The sequence below is a fragment of the Heterocephalus glaber genome, unplaced genomic scaffold (genome assembly GCF_053883595.1).
Source record: "Heterocephalus glaber isolate CG9 unplaced genomic scaffold, H.glaber_assembly_v1.0 deba00001124, whole genome shotgun sequence".
In the NCBI taxonomy this organism is placed as follows: domain Eukaryota; kingdom Metazoa; phylum Chordata; class Mammalia; order Rodentia; family Bathyergidae; genus Heterocephalus; species Heterocephalus glaber.
Genome location: NW_028258197.1, coordinates 724,621 through 750,928, shown reverse-complemented (window position 1 = coordinate 750,928; position 26,308 = coordinate 724,621). Strand labels below are relative to the sequence as shown.

General features: G+C 35.4%; 1 protein-coding gene across 10 annotated transcripts in view; it reads right to left on the bottom strand.

The window, feature by feature from the left end:
- Tanc2 (tetratricopeptide repeat, ankyrin repeat and coiled-coil containing 2) overlaps positions 1 to 26,308 on the bottom strand; it is a 469,601-nt gene that overhangs the window by 182,516 nt on the left and 260,777 nt on the right. For all 10 annotated transcript variants that reach the window (XM_013067044.3, XM_013067047.3, XM_013067048.3 and 7 more), the window contains one exon: positions 4,648 to 4,911. In XM_013067044.3, the coding sequence (XP_012922498.1) occupies positions 4,648 to 4,911 (264 nt within the window). The remainder of the gene's footprint in view (positions 1 to 4,647; positions 4,912 to 26,308) is intronic.

Sequence of the window (26,308 nt, the reverse complement as noted above, 5' to 3'; positions counted from 1 at the left end):
TCAGGGAGTTGCTCAACAACCTGTGGGGCATTTCAATCCTAAATTAGATATTATGGATTCAGAGTAATTCATTAAAAGGGTAAGCCCTAAACAATATATAGTTAGAACACTTTCATTCTCTTTCAAGAGGCAAAAAGCGGCCATTTGGGTTTATTTATTGGTTTGATTTTTCTGCTTGGCAGTGTAGTGAGAGTCAATCACAGCTTCTGCTCTCTGGAGACATGTTTTACTAAGGATCGCAGATCTACTCTGGAAAAGCTCTTGATCTTAACTGTCCTTCCATACCTGAGATGGTTAAGATTTAGCTCTTGTGCCATACTTAAAGCCACTCTTCTGTTCTTCTCTATTGCCCTGCTCTTGAGAAATAATGAAGTTTGATTCAAGGTACTTCCCTTTTCTGTGGCTGCTGGATTTTAAGACAAAGCTTCCAGAATGCTGAGTTCCCATTCCTGGAATCCTTCCAGAGTAAAGATGACCTTCATTTATCACTGGGCCACAGAGAAAACTGGTCTACGTTTAATCCTGAAGCTCTCAAAAGATAAATGTAAAAGTTTTAGTTCATATTTATCTGTCTTTCAGCCCTCAGGTAAAATTAGAGAATGGTAAGAATAGCTAACCTGGCTCTGGCCACTTCCTTCCACCTCTAGTCAGCCACCACTGGCAATGGATGAGATAAAGTCTAAGGAGTACCTTAGACTGGGCACAGAACAAGAGAGATAGACAGGGATACCTTCTTTCTCTTTATTTCTTTTCAAATTGGGAAAAACTGTCATAGGTAGACATCTGCAGCACAGCAGGTTGGAGCCTCAGCAGGCCTTCTTTCCTCACTGCTTGGAATTCATACGTAGCTCCAAAGAGTGTCACCTAGTCTCTTCTACAGGCAAACCTGGCCTGAGCAGATCCCCACTAGAGAGAGTTAAAATTATCTTTAATAATCTGTCCCTTTAGAGGGAACAATTACATGGGGCTACTGAACAACTACAGTTATCAAAGCAACAATGAGAAGCCTGTATAGCTGGTTATTTCAGTCAGATAAACTGTCAGCTTAGGGCCCATGTTAAAATGGTCTTTGCTTTCACAGATGTAGAAGATTTTTATTCCTTTTGATTCTTATTACAAGAGATCTCTGTTAACTGATCTACAAAGTTCTGACTAGTCTTATTTATAGTTATAAACCTAAAAATTATAAAAGTTATTATAATTCAACTTGGCCAAATACATCTGAGTGCACTCTGGTTTACAAACAAGTTGTCTTTTGTATGTGTCTGTCAGTTCAATTTGTTACAACACGTACAGTTATGTTTGAGCTTTTTTCTTTTGGCATTTTGGATTTTTTAAGATGTTTGCCTGCAACTCAAGTTGGCTTATAGATAAATGTAATTAAAGACATGGTTCTCCCAGGTTGCCAGATGATCCAAATAATGTCAACTGGTTTTACAAATACAGTACATATTGTATTTTACAAATACAGTACATATGTATAATAGCGGGAATCTTTCATTGGTCAAAAACAATGTAATTGTTATGATCTGGCTCTCATAGGTCATCTAAAAATTTGCTAAGATAATTAAATAAAGACTCGTGGGCTTAGGAAAACTACGGGACAGGACTCCCCTTGGTAAATAAAGGAGCAGCTGCCTAGAAAAATTTATTCCAGCCTTTGCTTACAAAGGGGACCCCAATAATTTCCACAGCCTTGTGGGAAATACATTGCTTAACATATCATTGTGATATGTATACATTGGTCATGGTCTAAGTTTTCTGTGGGAAAACAAAGTTTTATTTAAAATGTTCTTGGTACAAAACAAAATTAAGGGACAAAGGGTTTCATGTAACTGATACTCATCGTTATTTCATGGTGTACTAAATGTCATTCATGCCTTCTGGGTGTACAGGTCTTCTAAGATATTGTTTCTGGTAATGATCTTTTTTGACTCCGGTATCTGCCTTTCTCTTACACTCCAGCTACTTTTGATAAGAGGTATATGTCAAGCCAGCGTGAGAAAACCAGTCAAATAATAATTATCTTAAAAACTTATGTGATGTATGTTATATGTGTCATCACACTTAGGGATGCTCAGCCACTAAACAGTTGAAACAATGTCACACTGAAATTAGAGGCCAGGCATTATGAACTCCTAAGATACATTTATAGGCCAAGATGTATGTTCTCTTTAGATGGCATCCTATTAAAGGATAACAAATAAGTTTTCTTTATGTCATTTAATGTCTTGTGATCAGATGAAGGTGTTTGACTGGTAGACTATTCCATACTAAGACAGACATGTGTTACAAAGAAGATATCATCACAATTGTCATGCTAAAATACTACCTGTGGCTCTTGATCTTAAGTTTTTCTATACAACATATAAATGTTGTCTGTTAACATTTTACCAACCATAGTTGGTAAAATAACAGCCCTCTAACTGTGCTTTATACTTCAAACGTGCTTCATGTCTTAACTATTATAATAGTTAAGCTCACTGCTCCTACTGAAATACTTATGTCACTGATCTTCTCTTCTGGGTCTTCAACAACTAAAGTTTGGAGACCAAAACTAGAAAGGTTAACTGGGCTAAGAGGACAGCCAATATTTGGCCCTGGCTCCTCAAGGTCAACGAAGAATCCAGGACATGAAGGAACCTTTCCTACAGGATCCTACACCTTTGGTAAGTCACTCAACCTCCTGAGCAGGGAGACTGCTGGGAACCAGAGGAGAAATGTACCATGTGCCAAAGGAGGGTCACAAAGAGGGAAAAATCTCCCACACTTTCACTGAAAGCAACATGGTTGAGGAAGGCCATGACCCATCCTGATGGCTTACACTGACAGAGGAGATGAGAGGCTCTATGCATGGTTCCAAAGTAATGCCTGAGGAGACTTAGCTGACCTTGATAGATAGCAAGAGGTTCACAGTGATTCACACAGGTCTCACTTTAACTTGGTCTTAAACAACCAGTAGAAAAGAATAACCAAAAGAGGTATAAAATAATGCCATAGTAATAAAGCTAAACATAAAAAGGGCCTCCAGTCACTGACCCCTTCTGGCAGTTTCTAGCTACACCAGTAGCTGACCACAGTTATGGATCATTAGGAAAAAACTACGGTAAAATCTATAAGAGTTCAGCTAGAATTTTAAATTTCTTAAGCAAGGTTTGTTCTTCAAATTGTCTCATCTTCTTACAGCTAAAACTAGAGATTTATAACAAGGTATCAGACTTATACATAAACTTTATCAGTGAAAGAATCTAAGAGCCAGCAGGTTACAATCACTATTTCAATTTCTAAGTGCAACTTTCTCCCCAACCTGCCCTTCCATTCTAGTGTGCTCATGCTTAGATTATACATGCTCTAATTTCTTAAAAGTTTTGTTTATTCTTGCCTAGAGGGTGCCAAACTCCAAGAAGTCATACAAATGGAACCAATAACAAATGTGCTAGACTTCTTTTACTGGGATTCACCAGATCGACCTTGTAAAACAGCTCATAACTGCTAAACTATTCAATATGATTTCTATGTTAGATTCTGAAGTCCCCTGGACCTTTTCCTTTACTAGTTCCTCCTAGTGGAAACCCTTTTTGGCTATATTCATAGCAATCCTGCTGACCTTATAATTTGGCCCATATTAACTGTTTCTTTGGCTTTGTCTCCTCCAGACTCAAAGTTATATGGCTACCAAGATGACAATGCCTGGCACCTATCAAGGGCCTTTAGATAGACTCTCTGTAGAGTAACTCTAACTGATGATCACAACTCCAGAACAGTCTTTGCCCTTTGCCCCTTCACAGCAGTTAGGGGTACTTCTGCAGAGGGGGGAATATTGCAGATAGGTAAGTTAATTAGATATCCTGTGTGCGGTTAGACAGGACCAGCCCTCCAGGAGCCAACACAGCAAGGAGCCAACATGGAGGACAATCAAGACACATTCACTGAAGGCCAGAGCTGTAAAAAGAGAGAAACTACACACCCTTGTGCTTCCCCTGTGGATAAATAGAAGTGATTGATAGTCTAAATAGGTATCAATCACCTGGGGAGGTGGGTGTCAAGATCTTAACCCAGCCTCTCCAGGAAATATTACTGACCCCCACCCTTACTGAAATTACTTGTATGGTTGCTACGTGACTTGCTTCCCCATTTGACCCCCATTTAATTAATATTACCTGGGTGACTGTACTTGTAATCTTATTAGTCATGCTTTTGTCCCACCTCATGTCCACCTTGTAAATTTCCACTGGGTCTTATAGTTTTGTCCCACTTTGTAACCACCTCACCACATGGCTTTGCTGTATAAAACATCTTTGAAAAGTGGGGTGAGTGGGCAACCCACTTTCTGGTCGCCCTTCTGTCTCTCTTAAGTAGAAGCTTTCTTTCTCCCTATAAATTTTTCCTACTCTTAAAAAAAAATTACACACGTATATTACTTAAATGCAAAAAAATAGCTTAAAAGGGGCTGCGGATTTAGCTCAGTGGTTTGGCTGCCTGCTGCGTAAGTGCAAGGACCCCAGTTCGATCCCCGGTACCAAAAAAAAAAAAAAAAAAAGCTTAAAGAAGATGAATACATAATTTAAATCTGTTAGAGCAAGATTTATTGCTATTTCAAAACCCCAGTAAAATGGCTATCTTTTTAAACAAACAAAAAACACTTACCTGCTACTGAATTTGGCCTTGGCATAAGATACAAAGGAATAGATTGCACTGATTGAGATAAAACTGTTTCCAAATTCCTCTCTGGGATCTTATTTAGACTATAGGTAGAAGCAGTCATGTTTTCATCTACTCGATAGAGACAGGAGTCCATGCTGGATTTTTGAGACTGCCAAGGCTTTAGGTTTCCTCCAGATCCTAACTCTTTATTGCTTTCTCCAACATATTTTGTGCGTTCCACATTCTCAGAATAGCTTGTCAATGTAGCTGGAAAAAAAAAGTAAAATCAACTGAAAAAATTTAAAGATCAATATAACTAGATAATAGTAACAGTAATTATACTATTTTTATTGTAACTAATGACCACTTCACTTCCATAACAAAATTTAAACAGTTAAAACCACAATACAATCATCTCTCACATAAATTTACTTTAAAAATTTTACTTATAAACTAAGCAACTCCTATATCAATGCTAAAAATATAGATCTAGAGCTTATCGGTGTTAAATTTTTAAAACTTTAATTAAAAAGGAATTTATATATAATTTTCATGGATTACTGGAGAACCCCAGAGGTCTCTAAAGATGTTAACCTAAGAGAATAATAGTTCATTTTCTCTTACATTTCAAATGTACCTACTATCCAAAAAAACCACCCCCCAAAAAACAAACTAAACTCATACAGTAATTTCTACAGTCTTTTTAGTGAGACCTTTTCTTTGCAAATTTAAGTGGCATTCTGGATTTTGCAGTAGTAAGGGAAGAAGATGATCTGCAAAAAAATCCCCTAAATTTTTCTTTAAGAAAGAAAGTCTTGGCCTCCATCCCAGGCTCCTAGGGCAGAGAAGCTCAGCTGGTCCCAGCACCTGGAAGGAAGCTCCCCGCCTCCATCCCAGGCTCCTAGGGCAGAGAAGCTCAGCTGGTCCCAGCACCCGGAAGGAAGCTCCCCCACTGCCATTCCAAGCTCCTAGGGCAGAGAAGGTGAGCCGTGTGGGTGCCAGAAGCACCCCCTCCCATGGAAATGAGAAGACACATAAACAAGTCTCAAAAACAGACTTCTGGATCACCTACAGCAACCCCAAAGGGAAATGAGATGGAATAATCTGATACTCAAACACCTGGACTCTCTGAACTGGCAACAAAAGAGGATCTGGGAAAAATGAAATCAGAAATAATTACTCAGATAACAGCAAAGATTGTGCTCATGATGCAAGACATGATAAATAAATCTAGAGAGGACACAGATAAAAAAATAGAGGAGCTGAGGAACATGATGGAATCCCAACATAGGAAACAAATGGAATCCATAAAACAGATACAGACAGATTTCCAAGAGACTAAAAACTCCACTGAAAGTCTGCACAGCAGAATGAACCAATGTGGGGATAGAATTTCACATATAGAAGATAAGATTGCAATTAGTGAGGATGAAAAGAAAAGTTGCTTGAAAATTGTAAGGGAACATGAGAAATCAATCCAGCAGCTGCTAGACGATGCAAAGAAGAATAACGTAAGACTGACTGGAGTCAATGAAGAAAGAGGAGAGAGTGCAGATGACATAAAAAACTCTTCACAGAAGTGATGGCAGAAAATTTCCCAAGGAGGGCAAAAGAACTTGACATACAGATAAGTGAGGCATATAGGACTCCAGCTAGCCTTCATCAAAAAAAATCTACACATAGGCATATAATAGTTAGGATTCCAGAAACCCAACAGAAGAACAAAATTCTACAAGCAGTGAGAGAAAAGAAACAAATCACATACAAGGGAAAGCCCATCAGAATCACAGCAGACTTCTCAATGCAAACCCTCAAGGCAAGAGGAGCTTGGAGTGATGTATTTCAAGCCCTAAAGGAAAACAGCCTCCAACCCAGATTGATGTACCCTGCAAAACTATCTTTCAAAATGGATGGAGAAATAAGATACTTTCATGATAAAGAGCACCTCAGGAACTTCATGAATACCAAATCGGCACTCCAAAAAATTTTAGACAATACCCTAGGAAAAGACAATGAGGATCACAACCCCAGGAAACTCAGCAGAATGAATCCACTGGGCATGACAAATTAAACGCAAAGGGGGAGAATCCAACAAAAAGAAAACACCATGAGACAAGGCTTTTAAAATTTTTAATTTCATCTCCCTAATGAGGGTATAATTCAATCTTGTTATTGTACTCATTAGTATTTTTCTGATTCTAGAGTTGCACACCATTCCTTGTGCTATACTGGCTATTTATCATCTTCTTATGTCTACATTTTAATTGGGTTGTCTATTAATGAGCTCTAAGAATTCTTTATATATTCTGGTCATAGGTTATATGTATTGTAAATATGGTCTGTTTAAGGACTACTTTTCATTTTAATGACGTCATTTAAAGTTCTAAATCTTGATGGCATCTCATTTATCAATTTTTTTCTTTTATACATTATGCCTTCTGTATCCTAGGTAGTTCTTGCCTACCCTGAATTCATAAACATTTTCCCTTATAATTTCTTCTTAAAGTCTTATACTTTTAGGCTTTCTTATTTAGGTTCATAGATCCCTTCAAGTTATTTTCATGTATGGAAAAAAAAGGGTTGAGGTTAATTTTTTATATACAGATACCAGGTGTTCTAGTGCCATTTGCTGAAAACACAATCTCTTCCTCGGCTCTTGAATTGAGTTTATATTCTATAAAATGTTAATGTTAAATAATCTTTCAAAACTCAGTGGACCATGTATGTGTGGTTCTATTTCTAGATTCTCTGTTTTATTCCAATGATCTATATGTCTTTCCTTACACCAACACTGCCTTGATTACTGTAGCTTTAGAAGAAGCCTTAAAATTAGGTACTAAACGTCTTCCAACACTGTTTTTGTTTTTAACTTTTCTAGGTCCTTTGTACTCCTACATAACTTAACTTTCAATATCCAGTTCTTCATTTATAGCAAGTATACACAGACCTGAATTTTTATATATACCTTGTGTTTTCTAAGCCTGCTAAATTCAAGTACAAGTTCTAGGGGCTCCTAGACATTTCTTAGTATTTTCTCTGTAGATGATTATTTCATCTACATATAAAGATTTTGCTTCTGCCATGCCAATCCTATCCTAGTTGTGTCATTTTATTGCCAGACTATTTTGGTGGGGACTAGGTTTCAAAGTTTAATGGACAGATAAAGAGTAAACATATCTGCCCTTGTTCCCCACCTTAAGGAGAAAGCATTGCATCTTCTCCATTTATACAAGGCATTCTCGCTGGAAGTATGGAGTACATGTCTTTAATCTGTTGAGAAGTTTCTGTTCTACTTCTAGGCTCCTGGTAGCTTTTACCATGAACAGCTGTAGAATTTAGTCCAATACTTTTTCTCCAACTAGTGACAGGATCATATGGCTTTTGCCTTTCCTCTGTTTAAATGATGACTTTTGGGGGTGGATCTTGCAATCCTGAACCAACACTGCCATCCCTATAACAAAACCACTTTCTACATATTGCCAGATCTGACTTCCAATAGTTTGTTTTTTTAAACAAATTTCTACGTTCATATTTTTTTCTATTATCTTTATCCAGTTTTAGGATTAGTACAATGTTGAGTTCCTAAAATGAGGGGAGAAGTGTTCCTTCTTTTTTCTGCTTTAATTGTTTGATATAATTTATCAGTTAAAATGTTTATGAGCCTGCTGTTGTCATATAGGTAGGTTTTCAAGCTAGGAATATACTTTCTTTCATAGGTGCTATTCAAATTTTATATTTCCTCCAGAGTTAGTTTCATTAATTTGTCTTCCAAGGTACTTCTTAGAAGTTGTCAAATTTCTTTCAAAAACGATTTTTGTAATATGCATTCTATATCCTTTTAAATTCTGTGAAATCTGTGGTAATGTCTCCTAGATCTTAATATTGTAATTTAAAAAATGTATAACTGATATTGTGTAACAGGAAGAAAAGTTCTAAAAGAGCAGGAGAACTGTGAGGGGTAGGGGAAGGGAAAAAAGGGAAAGGAAAAAATATAAGAGGAAAAAAATGGAAACAAGGTCTTTGCAAATAGGGAAGGGTGGAGGGGGTGAAGGGAGGGCAAGGGAAGGGGAAAAAAATAAGAACCAAGATACTCATGTAAAGGTACAAGATCCCATTGATGAATGTAATTGTATTTTATACCAAAAATGTACCAATAAACTTAATAGGAAAAAAACAAGAAAAAAGAAAAAGAAAGAAAGTCTGATTTGGTTTTCACAAAAAAGTAAAAGGGTATGGAAAAAGGAAACTAAGTGAACTAGAAAAAGGTGAAGTGAGAAAAGGAAAAATTTTCTAAATTCAACTCTAGGAATTAAAGCTGAGAAGAGGGCATGTGTTTTGAGGCCCAACTGAAAAAGGAAATCAGAAATATCAGAATACCTTTGGAAGCCTTAGATTTTGGAAGTTAAATTTCAATATTTTTTATGCTCCATTTCCTGCTTAATGATTACTTATATAAGCCTTGAGAAACAGACTATCTATGCTGATTGTGGGAAGACAGCTAACAAAATGAATAAATAAAAAATGTTATTCTTGCATTTTGGTTGGTCTTTGGGGACATGAAACCAAGGGTAAAGTAGGTGGTAGCAAGTTTGAAAAAGAAAGGAGTTCCTAAAACCAAGAAAATCTATCAAACTGAAGAATATGAAGAATAAAAGAAAACATGTTAGGGACTAAAAAGTAACTCAGGGACCTTAGCAGCCAATGTCATTTTTTGTTTTTTGGTAAAGAGACAACACTCCAGAAAAATCTCAGATACATATTAAGCAATGTTCCTTTTTTTCTTTCTACATTATAATCTCTAATACTACTAGTATCATAATAAATTCATATTTTTATCATTTTATACTTTTTATTTGTTTGCTGGGGATCGAACCCAAGGCTTTGCACATGCTAAGTACATACTGTACTACTGAGCTCTATCCCTAGTCCACCTTTAAAATTTTTAAACACATCTTGTTTCACTTCATCATCAATACAATATTCTAAGCAGCACTGGTATTACTATGCTCATCTCATTATATAAATAAGAAAATGGATGTTAGGAAAGATTAGGCATCATGTGCACTATCACATAGCTAGCAAATGGCCTCCCAGATACAATTATTTGGGGTTTTGGTCATTTATTACTTTATATTGTTACTTAACACTTTTGGGGATGTACCTTGCCCTGTTTACTCGACTGCACATTTCTGTCTGTTAGCTCCACCTCTTATACCCTGGTGGGCTGGGGATTTAGCTCAGTGGTTTTGCCGCCTGCTGCGCAAGCGCAAGGACTCAAGTTCAATCCCTGGTACCAAAAAAAAAAAAAAAAAAAAGCTATAATACCCTGGTATAGAATACAAAGAGTGATGATAAAAAGGACAAAACAAAGGAGAGCAGGCTAAAGCCCTATTGCCACCCACAAAAAGCATACAGGATAGTGAGCATAAACACTCAGGTGATCTGGCCACTTTGAAGTCACTGAAAAGACTATAAACTATATGAGCAGAAAAACAAATGGGCTTATTCTTCAGTGTATTTTTCCTAACACTTAAACTATTTCTACCAAATAGCTTTCTAACACTTAAACTAAAAATATTTCTATCAGGGATATAAATGTATACCTGAGAAATTATTTAAGCAAAGAAACTGCCTACTTTGGCAAAATTAAAACGTGAGATACACAAAGTAAGATGTGAAGAACAGATGGGAGTACTGGTGAAATGTTTCTCTGTTTTCTAGGAATACAGTACTGCACTCTTTCTGTATTTGATAAATGCTTTTTATTTATGTTAGGAAAACAGGTGGAAAAGACCAGTAAGGCTTTCTATTTTAGGATACTGCCAAATAATTAGATGGCTGTATTTTTATTAATTTTCAGTAATATAAATGTTCTTATAATACTTACCAAACTCCTAGTCACCCCCCACCCCCAATAATCATGTTCACCGTACTAGGTCCAGTTTTACTAAATTGGATTGGTTGTTCAGGTGAGAAAGGGAAGGAATATCTTATCCAAAGAGAAAAATATATGCAAGGAAATAGAGGCAAGGCAAATAAGAGCACAATTCTTTAAAAGAATTAAATAAGTTTAACCACTTAACAGTTTACCCTGAGCATCACTCAGGCAGCGTGTTTTTACGCACTATCCTGAATATTGCTCAGGCAGGTGTCATTTCAACCAGCTGATTCTTGAATCGAACAAATTTGATAAAATTGTCATTTTTATATTTTCTGTTATCTTATAAAAATTAACAAAAAATGCAAATTTTGGACATCATATATTTAAATAATTGGACTGGTAAGTGGTTAATAAGGCTGGAAGTTGGTCTAGAACTTGGGGGTGAGGTTGAAAAAAGTAGTATGCTCATAAAAGTTTAATAACTGGCTTTCTGAAAACTGAAATCAAAAGAAAAGCACTTTGCTTAGGGAAATCTCCTTATTGTCCACAATTCCCAAGGGAGATAATTTGGTAAACCATATTCTTATTTATACAAATTATGAGATAAGTTAAATAAACAGAAATGTTTCATGTAAAAAAAAAAAGAAAAGCACTAACAAAACAATTCCTATTGCTTACTGTTCCCCATTGTGTAAATGCTTATTTGGTGGTTGATTTCAAGCTATGTGCAGTTTAACAACAGGCTCACAAATTTACAGAAATCTGAACAATCAGATCTTCCTGGTACAGGCTGGCCACAGTGACCACAGACAGTTTAGCACACTGTGGCTGGAGCATAGAACCATAGATGGAGTCATGCTGGCTCAGCCCAAGCCACTCTTCATCCAAGGATTCTGTGCCCTGGATGTGGCCATCTGTCAACCCCAAGCTTGCTTCATGTTTTCTTTCACTTTGGCATGGGGCAGCAGAGATACTGACCAAATCAGTGACCTGATGGTGGGTGAGGCCAATGCCTGGGGACAGAAGGTATGTCTGGAGGGTCAGCAGGTCCAAGGAGAAATTAACAGACTGGGCCAGCAGAGGCAACATAGTTATCATAAACTACAAGAACAGTGTGGGGTTTTATTCTGAAAGTGACTCCTTCCCAAAAGCTAGACTAGGAAAAGAAATCACTCTCAGTGGCTGCCATATTGGAGAGGGTTGGATCAGGAGCTATTTTGGGAAGGGATTGACTGCTTAAAACTAAATCACAGAACAACTACAGAACAACTTCACTTCAGAGTTTCTAGTGTTAACCTACCACAGTGATTAGGCAAGAGACAGCCATAAGAGATAGCTATGAAGAGGGTGCAGCCCAGATTCAGACCTCCTGAGAAGTTTAAGCTCACCCTAGGATGGTCACAGGACCCCTTCTTGCTTCAGAGGCAAGAAGCCAGGACCACATAGTATGGCTTTCAGAGGTGGCTGGATCTGAAAGTGCAGGTATTAAGTCCAGTGGTCTGCTTGAACTCATGCCCTGTTGCCTACATCCAGCAGAGACCAGTGGTCTGAATGTTTTCCCAATTTACCAATGTAAGCAAGGATATGCCTTGGCTTGGATTGTTCTCACAGTCTAGGGCAGTGGTGGCAAACCTATGGCATGCACGCTGCAGTGGGCATGCAGACCTCTGTTGGTATGCAAGCCAAGTCACCCAAGTAGCTGAGCATCAGATAAAAGTTGTTTTTTCTAGACTTAAACCTCACTATTTAGGTTAACTGCAGTGTTGGCACTTTGTGTTAAGTGAGTTTGCAGTTTGGACGCTCAGTCTCTAAAAGGTTTGCCATCACTGGTCTACAGTATATGGGCAAAGGGTCCTCTGGAATGGGGGGGGGGCACCTCACAAACCCACAGGCCATAAAGCTAGGTGAAAATTGTGACTTGCTGAACTCCAGGTCTGGAGATAACTCATTCAAAAATATAGAGGATTTTTTTTTCATTTAATTTTTTTAGTCATTTTTCCTTTACTGGTTTTTAGGGGTTTGGATTTTTTTTTCTTCTTCTTTTTTTTCTTTCTTTATTTGGCTCTGTTTTTTCTTACTCCTTCTTTTATGTTTTTTTGTATTACTTTATCTAATTCTTTTAATTTCCTTTTACTCCTTAGTAGGATGCTTTATCTTACTTCTCTCTCCTCATTTTGGTTGATTAACTTTTCAGACTCTTTTCATTCTCCAGATCCTTATCCCCTCTATCTTTACTACTATGACCATTAAGCTTTATTAATCTTTAGTTAACTCTAAGCTATTACTGTTAAATACTTTTCTATTATTAGTGGATATATAGTTTAATTTAGTAGACATTTACTGTATTTTAATATTTGGTTTGTCTTAGTGTTTATACTATAATTACAGATCAGTACCCTATGGTTAAGGGTGGTACATTACTGGTTCTAAGGGTATGTCAATCTCCAGTCTGTCCTTGCTACTATTATTGGTGCTGACTTTTTTTGCTATTGCTAGGGTGGCAGAGTTGTTGCTATTAACCCATAAATGCCTAGTGTTCCATTTTAACACCCATTACAACGGAACATAACTTTTCATGCAAAAATTCAAAAAGTTGCAATCTTCAGCATAAATGGGCTAACTGGTTTTCTCTGTATACCAATATCTGGACCGCCTTTGTGTCATTACCAATATGGTAGTCTATTCCTGTCGAACGGGGTGCTAGACTAATTACACTATATAATCCCCTCCCAAATGAATGGATGTGGCTGGATGTTGGGACAGAGTCAAAGGCATATAGTTAGCCACACCTAGACTACGTCATTGAAAATCAGACACTAAACAGGTATCCATACTAGCAACAAAGTCTTCTACTATAATGAGCCCACAAACCTCAGCATGTATGTGCATGCACACATAGACACACCCTGACACACAGACACATGCGCATGCATACTTGCACACACACAAAGAGAAATATGAAAAGACAAGGCAAAAAACTTTGAACTCCTTCAAAATTGATCCATGGGGCATTCACTGGCAGGAAATCAAAAGTCATAAAGCTGAATTATTTGAAATGATAAAAGAGGAAATTAAAAAACAGATAAATAAGGTGCTCAGTGAACTCAAACCAAATATGGATGTTCTTTGTTTAATGACCTACCTACTTAATGACTGCTTAGACTTATGACTAAGGTGTACTGTTGGACTTATAACCAGCTGCTTGGACTTATGACCTTTTTATTTTGTACAGTTCTATATATTTTGTTTATAGAGCCTCAATGTCTTTTTTTTTGTATAGTATACCTTGTTTATAAAGTACTATAATTTTTGCTGATTGTATTATACAGTACAGTGCTGTAGTTTTATGTTGTTATATATTATAGTACTACATGTAAAAGTTATACAAATAAAAGCAAAGTCATCAAGCTGGATTTTTCGCTGACCAATTCTTTGTTCAGAATACTCTTCATTTAGCAACCAATTCAATTAACAACCCAGTCAAAGTAATTGAACTTGGCTGTTAAACAACGAATATTTATAAAACTGAACAGAAAATGCTTTTAGTAAACAAAATGATCAGTGAATTTACAGAAGACAGTAATAAAAAGCTAGCTAAGCTAAATAAAATGATTTTATTGTTTAGCAAAGAATTAAGAGTCCATGGAAAAGTACCAAGAAGAAATTTAGAAGATAAAAATTCTATTGAAAGTATGGGTAACAGAAGTGACCATGAGAGAAGAGGTGTCAGAACTAGAAGATAGGGCTGACACAAGTAAATGTATACTTGAAAGATTCCTTAAAACCAAGAGAAAATGAAAAATGAGTCCAACAGCTGCTAAATGAAACAAAGACAAATGTAGGATTAACTGGAATTAGTGAAAAATCAGAAGATAGCAAAAATAGCATGATAAACCTGTTTATAGATATAGCAGAAATATTTCCTAATATGGGAAAATAATTTCTAAATATGGAATACAGAACCCCAAAAAGCCAAGATTAAAATAAAAAACAAACTTTTCAAAAAATTAATTTTATTGGTACATTTTAGGTATACAATATAATGACATTCATCATTGGGAATTTGTACCTTTAAGCAATCAATCTTGGTTCTCATTTTTTCCACATTCCCCTGCCCTCCCTTCAACCCTGCCATCCCTATTTAAAAAGACTTTGTTGTAATTTTTTCATTTTCTCATATTAATTCCATTCCCTTCTTTCCTTTCCCCTACCCTTCTCATTTCCCCTTCCCCTTTGCCCCTTTGCTTCCTATTTCACATTACTTATTATACCTTTTAGTCTTTATTTACACTTTCAGTTTCTCACACCAGAGAAATGATTTGGTATTTATACATGTGTCCTGTTTATTTTACTTAAGAGTATCACCTCAATGTGCATCCATTTAGCTAGAAATGTCCCTAATTTGTCTTTCTTTTTTGTTTTGGTACCGGGGATCGAACTGGGGTCCTTGCGCTTGCACAGCAGGTGGCAAAACCACTGAGCTAAATTCCTGGCCTCTAATTTCTCATTCTTTATGGCTGAGTAGTACTCCATTTTATAAAATAAAACCACGTTTTCTTTATCCAGTCTCCAGTTGATGGGCAACTGGGTTGTTTCCAAGATTTAGCTATTATAAACTGTTGCTATGCTCATGAGTGCACATACATCACTGTGGTATGATTCTTTTAATTTTTGGGGGAAGATACCCAGCAGGGGAATAGCTGGGTCAAATGGGACTTCCAATCCTAGTTCTTTGAGGTATCTCCATACTGATTTCCAGAGTAGTTGTACCACTCTACACTCCCACAAGCAGTGGAGCAGGGTTCCTTCTTCCCCACAGCCCTGCCAGCATTTGTTATTGGTTGATTTCATGACAGCAGCCATTCTTCCTGGGGTGAGGTGGAATCTCAGTGTTGTTTTCATCTGCATCTCTTGAATGACTAGTGATGTTGAACATTTTTTGATATATTTATTTGCTATTTCTACTTCTTTGCCTGAGAAATGTCTGTTCATTTCAGATGCCCTTTTTTGGATTGGGTCTTTAAATTTTGGTGGTCTGATTTTTTTAAAGTTCTTTATAGATTCTAGATAGTAGACCTTTGTCTGAGGAACAGCAGGTAAAAATTTTTTCCCACATTGTGGGTTGTGTCTTCACACTGTTGATAGTTTCTCTTGCGGTGCAGAAGCTTTTTAATAAGAGATATCACTTATTGACTGATTGGGCTAGTTCACATGCAACTGAGGTTTTGTTCATAAAATCTTTTCCTACACTAGTGTCTTCAAGAATTCTACCTAACCTCTCTTCCAGATGGTTTAGTGTTTCTGTTTTAATATTTAGATCTTTAATCCATTTCAATTTTAGTTCAGTGCATGGTGAGAGATTTACTTCTAGTTTTAATGTCTGGCAAGTTGAAACCCAATTTTTCCAGCACCATTTATTAAAGAGGCTATCTTTCCTCCAGTGAGGGTGTTTGGCTCCTTTATCGAAGATGAGGTGGCTGAGTGTGTCTGGAGTTGTTTCTGCATCTTCTAATCTATTCTATTGGTTCTCAGGTCTGTTTCTTTGCCAGTCCCATGCTGTTTTTATCACAGTAGTTTTGTAGTATAGTTTCAAGTTGGGGACTGTGATACCCCCTACCTTGTCTATATTGTCTAGAATTGCTTTTGCTATTCTAGGTCTCTTGTTCCAAATGAATTTTTGGATTGTTTTCTGAAGGTCTGTGAAGTATGCTGCTGGAATTTCAATTGAGATTGCATTGAATCTATATAGCAGTTTTGGAAGTATGGCCATTTTCACTATGTTGATTCTTCCTACCCAGAAGCAAGGGATGTTCTTCCATTTTCTGATACAATCTTCGAGCTCTTTTTTCAGAGTGCTATAGTTTTCAGAGAAGAGGTCTTTGATTTCTTTCATTAGGTTGATTCCTAGGTATTTCAATTTTTTGGATGCTATTGTGAAAGGAATTGTTTGTTCCATTTATCAATGAGTCTGTTGTTTGTGTACAGGAAAGCTATTGATTTTTGTGTGTTGATCTTGTAACCAGCTACTTGACTGAATTTGGTTATTAAGTCCAGAAGACTTTTGGTGGAGTTCTTGGAGTCTTCTTTATAGAATATCATGTCACCTGCAAATAATAACAATTTGACTTCTTCATTTCCTATCTTTATTCCTTTTATTTCCTTCTCTTAATTGCTGTGGCTAATGTTTCCAAGACTATATTGAATATGAGTGGTGATAGCGGACATCCTTGTCTTATTCCTGATTTTAGAGGGAAGGATTTCAGTTTTTGACCATTTAGTGTGACACTGACTGTTGGTTTTTCATAGATGACTTTTCTCAGATTGAGGTAGAGACAGTCTATTCAAGTTTTTTGTAGGGTTTTTATCATGAATGTGTGTTAGATTTTGTTGAATGCTTTTTCTGCATCTATTAAGATGATCATATAGTTTTTTTCCTTGGTTTTATTAATATAATGTATTACATTTATTGATTTGCATATATTGAACCATCCCTGCATCCCTAGGATGAATCCCACTTGGTCAGGGTATATGATCTTCTTGATGATCTTCTGCATTCTGTTTGCCAGTATCTTATTAAGGATTTTTGCATCTATGTTCACTAGTGAGATTGGCCTATAGTTCTCTTTTGTGGCTGAGTCTTTCTCTGCTTTGGGGATCAAGGTGATGCTTGCTTCCAGGAATGAATTTGGTAGTCTTGCTTCCCTTTCAATTTCACTGAAGTGTTTAAACAGTTGTGGCAATAGTTCCTTTCTAAATTTCTTGTAGAATTCAGCAGTGCAGCCGTCAGCACCTGGGTTTTTCTTAGTTGGTAAGTTTTTAATTATGTTTTCAATTTCATTGATTGATATTGGGTTGTTTAGAATTTTTAGGTCTTCTTCATTCAACTTTGGTAATTCATACATATCTAGGAATCTGTCCATTTCTTCTGTGTTTTCCATTTTATTGGCATATAGGTTCTCGAAGGTATTGATGATCCTCTAATTTCTGCTGAGTCTGTTGTAATTTCACCCTAATTGCATGGATTTGGGCCTTTTCTTTCCTTTTTCTGATAAGGTTGGCTAAGGGTTTATCAATATTATTTTTTCTTTTAAAGAATCCACTCTGTGCTTCATTGATTTTTTTGTATCGTTCTCTTAAGTCTCCATTTCTGCTCTGATCTTTATAATTTCCTCCCCTGAGCTTCGGTTTTGTCCTGCTCTTCTTTTCCTAGAAGCTTGAGGTTCAGTATGAGGTTATTTAATTGGGCTCGCTCTGTTTTCCTAATATGAGTATTCACTGGTATGAATTTCCCTCATAAGATTGCTTTCATTGTGTTCCATAGATTTTGATATGCTGTATTGACAATGTCATTTAATTGTAGAAACCATTTGATTTCATTAATTTCCTCTGTGACCCACTGGTTATTCAGAAGTGTGTTGTTCAATTTCCATGTGTTTTTTAAATTCTTGAAGTTTCTTTTGTTACTGATATGTAATTTCATCACACTATGGTCTGATAATATACAAGGGATAACTTCATTTCCTTTGCACTTACTTAAACATGTTCTTTGAGTGAGTATGTGGTCTATTTTAGAGAATGACCCATGTGCAGCTGACAAGAATGTGTATTCTGATTTTATTGGGTGGAACACTCTGTAAACATGTTAAGTTCATTTGTTCAAGAGTTTGATTGAGTTCTAGTATTTCGTTGCTTTCTTTTTTTGTCTAGTTGATCTATTTATTTGTAACAGTGGGATATTGAGGTCCCCCACTACTATTGTATTAGTGCTTATTTGATTTTTCATGTCCATTAGTATTTGTTTTATACAGTTGGGTGCACTAGTGTTTGGTGCATGTATATTTATGATTGTCATCTCTTCCTCTTGGATCATTCCCTTTACATGGATGTAGTGTCCTTCTTTTTCTCTCTTAATCAGTGCTGGTTTGAAATCCATTTGATCTGCACATAGGATATTTTTTTGGGGTTCCTGTCACACGGAGTATTGTTTTGCACCCTTTAACTTTCAGTCTATAAGGTTTTTTTTTGAATTGTGTTTCTTGTATGCAGCGTATTGTTGGATCTTGCTTCTTGACCCATTCTGCCAGTCTATTTCTTTTGATTTGTGAATTGAGACCATTAACATGGTTATAACTGATATGCACTGACTTACCCTTGTCATGGCTTTTTCTTTTTGTTGGATTCTCCCCCTTTGCATTTAATTTCTTGTTGTGCCTGATGGATTCATTCTGCTGGGCTTCCTGGGGTTGTGACCCTCATTGTCTTTCCTAGGATATTGTTCAAAATTTTTTGTAGTGCTGGTTTGGTAAAAAAACGAACTTCTTCATGATACATCATAGTCAAAATCCCAGAAGTCCTGTAAAAGGACAAAATCTAAAAACTGTTATAGGAAAGCAGTGAATTATTTTTAAAGGTAAATCCATTAGAATTGTAGCAGACTTCTCAACTCACACCTTAAAGGCCAAGAGAGTTTGCTGTGAAGCGTTTCAAATTTTAAAAGGAAACAGCTTCAACCCAGACTGATATATATTGCAACACTATCTTTCAAAATTACTGGAGAAATAAGGTCTTTCCCACGATAAAAAGCACTTTAAGAAATTCATGACCATTAAACCAGCGCTCCAGAAAAATCTCAAAGATATCCTAGAAAGACACAATGAAACCATTAATGGCAAAATGTCTAAAGGCATGAATATACCTGGCAGGTTGAGCAATTAAGTGTGTGTGTGTAATCAACAACAGAAAAAGGAAAATAATGCAATGACAGGAATAAGTTAATACCTTTCAGTAATAGCTCTTTTTTTTTTTTTTTTTTTTTTTTTTGTTACCAGGGATGGAATTCATGACCTTGCACTTGCCAGGCAGGTGCAGTACCAACAATAACTCTTAATATGAATGGTCACAACTTCCCAATCAAAAGATTCAGACTGTCAGAATGGATGAAGAAACAAAATCCAATGTTATGCTGTATACAAGAAACACATTTGATTAAAAAAGTAATTCATAGACTAAAAATTAAATGACAGAAAACAACATTCCATGGATGGGAATCCCCAAAATAAGCAGGAGTGGGTGTTCTATTCTTATTGTTCTTGGTTTTGGTATTGGGGATTGAACTCGAGACTTTGCACTTGCGAGGCAGATGCCAGAACCACTGAGATAAATCCCTGGCCCTGGTGTTCTATTTTTAGAAAAAGTGGACTTACAGAGAAAACTGATAAGAGGCAAAGAAGGTCACCATATGTTGGGTAAGATAACAATTCAACAGGAGAAGATAACAATTATAAACATATATGCATAAAAACTGTTGAGAATTCATAAAACAAACACCACTGGACATAAATAACCAGATAAACATCAACACATTTATAGTGAGGGACCTCAATACATCACTGTCAAAAACAGATTGAGTAGAGCCAGGGATTTAGCTCAGTGGTTCCACCACCTGCCTCACAAGTGCAAGGTCCCAAGTTAGATCCCTGGTACCAAAAACAAAACAAAACAAAACAAACAAACAAAAAACCCCCACAAGGTCGACTAGATGAACGAAAAATCACTCTGGAGTTGGCTAAGTTTTACTTGTCTCTGTGTGGTCTTACTTTGCTATATATTGCAAAAACATTCCCCTTTTCTTCAAATAAACTGTAAGCACATCTAGTGGCTCCAAACACTGGAGCATTACACTTTTAAATGTCTGAGAAACTAGTAGTAAGTTTCTGTATTGTCACTATTTCAAATAGTTTGCAACCAATCATATATTTACTAGTTACTGAAAAAAATTTTCACAAATTTAGCAGGGATTGTATCAAGGGTGACGATATTATCTCATTTTGAACAGAAGCACTGGCAGAGAGCTATATGTTAGATGAATTAAATATGAGAAATAAACTACTGAAGAATGAACAGAATAATGTTGAAAAAATTTTGGAAACATGAGATCTATCAACAAAAATTATGAAAGTATCCCTGATTGGAGGTATAAAGTTGTAAGAAACATTAAGTGAATTTGTGGTACAAAGACAGACTTACTCAGTAGTCCATGAGTCCAATTTTACTGTTTAAGTGTAAACATTGTAATGACTTTTTTTTCCTTCAGCAAAGGCATTTAAAAGCAAAGAGAAAGAGAAGATCCAGTTTTCCTAATGCGAGGAAAAGTACTAATCTTATTTTGTACTTCTGCTGTATTATTTGCATAAACCAAACATATCTGTTATTATGTAGTCACTAATACTGTACTTTCAAAATTAAATGACAGAAAAACAATACTCCTAACTTTTTTTGTTTTTTGTAAATCGAAATGTATCTAAAAGAGTACCTGGCAATGTATATGCTCAAGAAATATTTGTTGAAAGGAATAAATTAAGTTTTATTGGTTCAGAATCACTGGGGCACAGAAAGAGTGAAAATAACTCACCAAAAATACCAAAAGAAAAAATTTGAGGGCAACTATTCCCATTTAAGAATTTTGTACATTTTTGCTTTATTAATGTTGTTCACAGATTCAAGTGATATTTAGTTAATTACATTCACCCAGCCAATAGATTTTTATTGCCTAATGTGTGTGTGTCTGGATACTATGATAAACAAGTGTAAATTCTTAATCCCAGAAGGAGGGCAATCCTTGTGGCATCAAAGGGCCGTATGTATAAAAAGAATTGAAGAATAACAAAATTAAATGCTATTTTTAAAAACAGCATGCTAACATCTGCATACTATTCTATTTTATAGATAGATTCTTTTTTATCCAACTATTCTTATACTATGAGAGCTAATGTAATTTAAGATCATCATAGTGACAAAAGTGTCAGTGAATTTAGTGATAGTTTGATTCATGTGGCTATTAGAAGTTGGAAAAGTCTAAAGCCTATGTAGTCTATATGGTAAGTCTATGGGATAAGATGGCATACATAAATTCAATATCTACATATGCACAATTTCTACAAATTGGAGAAAATACTCCCCATTAAAAAGTAGACATAGTTTCCTACTCTTACTAATCTATCTGTATTTCTACCTGAAGTAGATCTAATCATTCTCAGGAAAAACAAAAATAGTGGGAAAATAATGCCAAGTAACTAAAGAGATTTGTCTGAAACTGTCTCCATTTTCTTGATGTTAAAAAACTGGATCACTATCTATAAGAGCTGGAATTTCACATAAGCAGAATCATACATATGTAGATATTTTGTCTAGCTTTTATCATTTAGCTGATTTTTGAGTTCAATTTATACTGTTACATTTAACAGTTTATTATTTCTTTTTTTGCTGAATAATACTATGGACATACTGTATTACATTTTGTACATCATTTTACTATTTGACAATTATTTGGATTACTTTCAGGTTTTCATTATTATGAATAATGCTGCTTGAGGGCTGGGGATTTAGCTCAGTGGTTTTCCTGCCTGCCTCGCAAGTGCAAGGACCCAAGTTCAATCCCTGGTCCCCCCCCCCCCCGCAAAACAAAACAAAACAAAACAAAACAAATGTATGAATAATGCTGCTATCTATTAACATATGTTTTCATTTCTCTTGGGTCAATTCTTAGGAGTAAAATTGCTGTGTTGTACAGTAAATTTATGCTAAACTTTGCAAGAAACACCCAAACTGTTTCCCAAAATGACTGTATCACTTTGTACTTCCATAAGTAACGTAGGTATTATAGTTTGTGTACATTTTTGCCACATTTAGTACTTTAAAAAAATAAAATAGCTATTCTATGTGTGCAGTAGTATTTCACTGTGATTTTAATGTGCCTTCCCTAATAACATAAAACATTTTTATGACATTATATATATACATGTATATCTTGTTTGATGAAATGTCTATTCAAATCTTTTGTACATTTTAAAACTGCTTTGTCTTTTATAGTATTAAAATATCTTAATTTATTACTGTTAATGGCAACTAAATTTTTAATACAGGGTAAAAGTCTTAGGTTATTTGCCTTGTTTTTAAATTATGAAATGTATTGGCATACATATGACCATACATTGTGAAATCATATATATTGAAGCTTGAATTTCAGCTTTGCCTCTTAACTGGAATTAATTTTTCAGTCTCACTTTTGTTAAGAAGAAATACTGTATTTATTATAGTAAATAATATAGAATTATCTTTCAGGGATGCCTGGAAATCTGGTATTGACTCTTGACCATGAGGAGGGCAACTGGGATAATCAATGATTTATAATTTGCTGTTTAAAGTTTAAAACTGCCCTGGGACTATCTAGGAATAGTTGTTTATTGACAATTTACACCTGAAGGACTTAGCCTACCTTGGGTATGTTTCCAGAGGGGAATCAAGTCCTCACTGGCAATGTTTTAGAAGCTTTCCTAAAACTAAGTTTCTTTGTATAAATCTTGAAGGCTTATACACCAAGGACAGAGCACATAAGTCTATGTGAAAAATAATGGATCTTGGATAACTACACCTAAAGTATCTTAGGTCTTCTGGTGCTTGCCTGAGCTCCTTCTCTACTACATCTTTACTGAAAGCTTTTGTAAGCACTTTCTGTTAAGTGTTATGTATCTTTTCAATGAGGGGATCCTGTGAAATCTTTACAACTATCTTCTTGTGTGATGATTATAAGAATTACCTAATTGTACCTGGACCCTAGTTGGTGCTCAGTAAATGATTACTATTCTACTAGTCAGGTCAATGATACCAGAAAAATATCTCGTTAATCATTTCAATGAGAAAAATGTTGACTACTTTAACAAACAAGCCATGTGATATAAATGTAACCATACGGCTTACCAGAACTTTTACTTAGTGCTAAGTAAATAGAGAAGTAGGAAAGGATGATGGAGTCACTAGTGTAACCAGAAAAATTTAGTACTGAAGATAAACTTTGTATTTCTGAACAGATGGAGAAAACAGGGGAAAAAAAGCTAATCCAAATTATCTAGTGTTCAGTTAATAACTCAGAAAGATACTTTTAAAAATGCAACAACTTGGATCAAAGAAAGAACACATAACATTCTGCTGAAATATATGTTACTAAAGGTACAAGGGTAGGAATTTCTGATTTTGCCTTTCAGTTACTAAAATGAAAAACAGGAAAACTTGATCACTGAGCAATGAATGTGGCCACAGATATTTAATCTTTGTAGGTTACAAGTGATACAATGTTGTAGGATATAAGACCAAATTTCTCAATGAAATCAGGACTGAAAGGAAAATATTCCTAAAATTTGATTAAAAGGGGAGGAATTTAAGACATTCTTCTGGAGAGAACAATGAGTGATTTCCAGATAAACAAAAGGCAGAAACCAAATTCATACTTCAGGACATCACACTGTTGTACACCCATCCCCAAAAGGATCATTATTAAAACAATTTGAAAAAGGATTATGTTAAAAGTTATGTATATCTCCAAACCACTGGGATTACGAAAAATTGTGTTGGAAGCATTGAAATATCTGATAGGTTGCATGTATAGTTAGTGGTGTCTGTGCACAATTATAAGATCATTAACAGTACTAATAAAATTATATCAGTTTGAAAAAACACAAATATAACATCACCTCACAGTTTACCATCTCAAATTTGGGAAGGACTATGAGTCTGAGGAGAGGGAAGCTATGACGGTGATAGAGTGCTTTCTGTGATAAAAATCATATCACATGTGGGGGGAATCTAGACCATATATGAGTAAAGAAGCCACAGTTATTTACAACTTTTCAGAAGTCCAGAGAGAAACTTCTTATATTTATATAACTTAAAAATTCAGGTATTTCAAGTACTGATGGTCAGAAGCAGTGTTCTACATATTTTGGCATGCTATAAGAGTGATTAAGTCAGGTAGCTCCATGAATGGCTAAATTTTTGACAGCTATTATTGCAAAATGTAATGCAAATCACACTGAACTGACTTGTATACAACATATACACAAATATATTTTTTTCTCAATGAGGTAGGTTTAAACATGGAGCACTAATAAACAGTAGACCATTTTGGAAATATTTGTTTGAAATCATGTAAGCAATATATAATTTGGAAAAGCAGATGTTCCTGTGATGAAATGAGAAAAACACTTCAAGAATATTTTACAGTAAAGGTAGAGTAGTCCTGAGATTTCTAAAGGAGTAACAATCTTTGGCTTTTATTATTTATATTGTACATGGTTTTCTTTGAACTCAAATTACACTGAAAAAATAAAAACTAAAGGAAATAACTTCTCAATAAATTTTGTTCAGATTACATCTGAGTATGTATAATTCAAGTAATTTTAAGATTAGATATTAACCCTTTTCTCCTCTTTTACAAGTTTACAAGCAAATCTGTTTCAGCATTTAGAAAATTTAAGATTGAAATTTCATCATTTTTCAAAATCTATTATAGAACCAAGAAACACCTTTTGACAAGACACCCAAGTTTAGAAATTTATTAGGAAAAAAAAGAGAACAAATTTCTCATACCAGAAAAAACCCAAAAAAGAATAATAAAAAGAATACTACTACTTGCTATCTACTAAAGCAGGATGTCATTTAAAATTTTTAGAACACATGTATATCTACTCTGAATATTCACTAACATGTTAAGCTTCTCCTTTAAAACGTAACTACTTGTAGTTAATTTCATATTTTTCTCTGATTCCTTCTGCTTGAATGAACATATTTCTATAGCTACTTTTATGCATGGCAATGTAGAAGATATGCAATTACACTTATTCTAATAATATCAAAAGAACACAGAAAGGTGCTTGGCTAGAAAAAATAAGTCATTTTGCCAAAATTAATCATAAAGAGAGAACAAAACTAGTTAATGGATCCAATCCTCTGCCCTTTACCCAAAATAAAATTAAAACTCCATCTGTACTTAATAGTTACTCTAATCATTGCCAGGAAAAGAATCAAAAGTACCAGGTGAGTCTTTCATCATCTCTTCTTCCATCTTTAAGCTTTTCTTCCTTCTTGAACACCTACTGTGGTACTATGTGCTAATCATTCAGTCATGTGCTACAAGTACATAGATACTAAATGAGTAAGGGTAAGGTGCTAATGAGGAATTAAGAGTCTCATGGGAGAAAGTAGACTCAAGGAATAATTATAATACCAGGTATTAAATGCAATGATTCCAATATGCACAGATACTACTGGAAACATGGAGGAATAACATGTACTTGATAGAAGAAGAGTTGAAGAGAAAAATGGCAGTAATGGTAACAGATCTTTTTTTTTTTGACAGAATACTTATGTTGAATATTAAAATGCTTGTAGGAGATAAGTCAAATCTGAGGAGGAGGAAGAGTATTATGGGGAAAATGGCCAGTATAAGCAAAGCACAGAAATGAAAAAAACTAAAATGTGTCAGCAATAACTTACAATGCTGGTAGGACAACAAATACAAGGCCACAAGACATAGGAGAAAGAATAGATAAACTGGCCATCACCATATCATGAGAGGCTAAGCTTTATTTTACAAGTAAATGGGAGTGAAAGGAGTGATACAGTCAGATTTGAGAAGTCAAAAGTGTAACTGATTTTCAGTTAATTTACTTTAATGCTTCTGTTAAAAACAGATTTAGAGAGGAAAAGATGAAAAGTAGAGAGAATAGATTTTTATTAATCTAAATATGACATGATAAGGATGACTAAAGCAATGCTAAGGGAAAATAAAATGCAAGAAAAGAAATATAGACCAGGTGTGGTGGCTCATGCCTGTAATCTCAGCACTCTAGAGGCTGAGACAAGAGGATCACTGTGAGTTTGAGGCCAGAAAGGTGCTTTCTAGCTTGGGTTAAACTTCATTTAAGAAGAAAAACAAAAGTTAAATAGCCC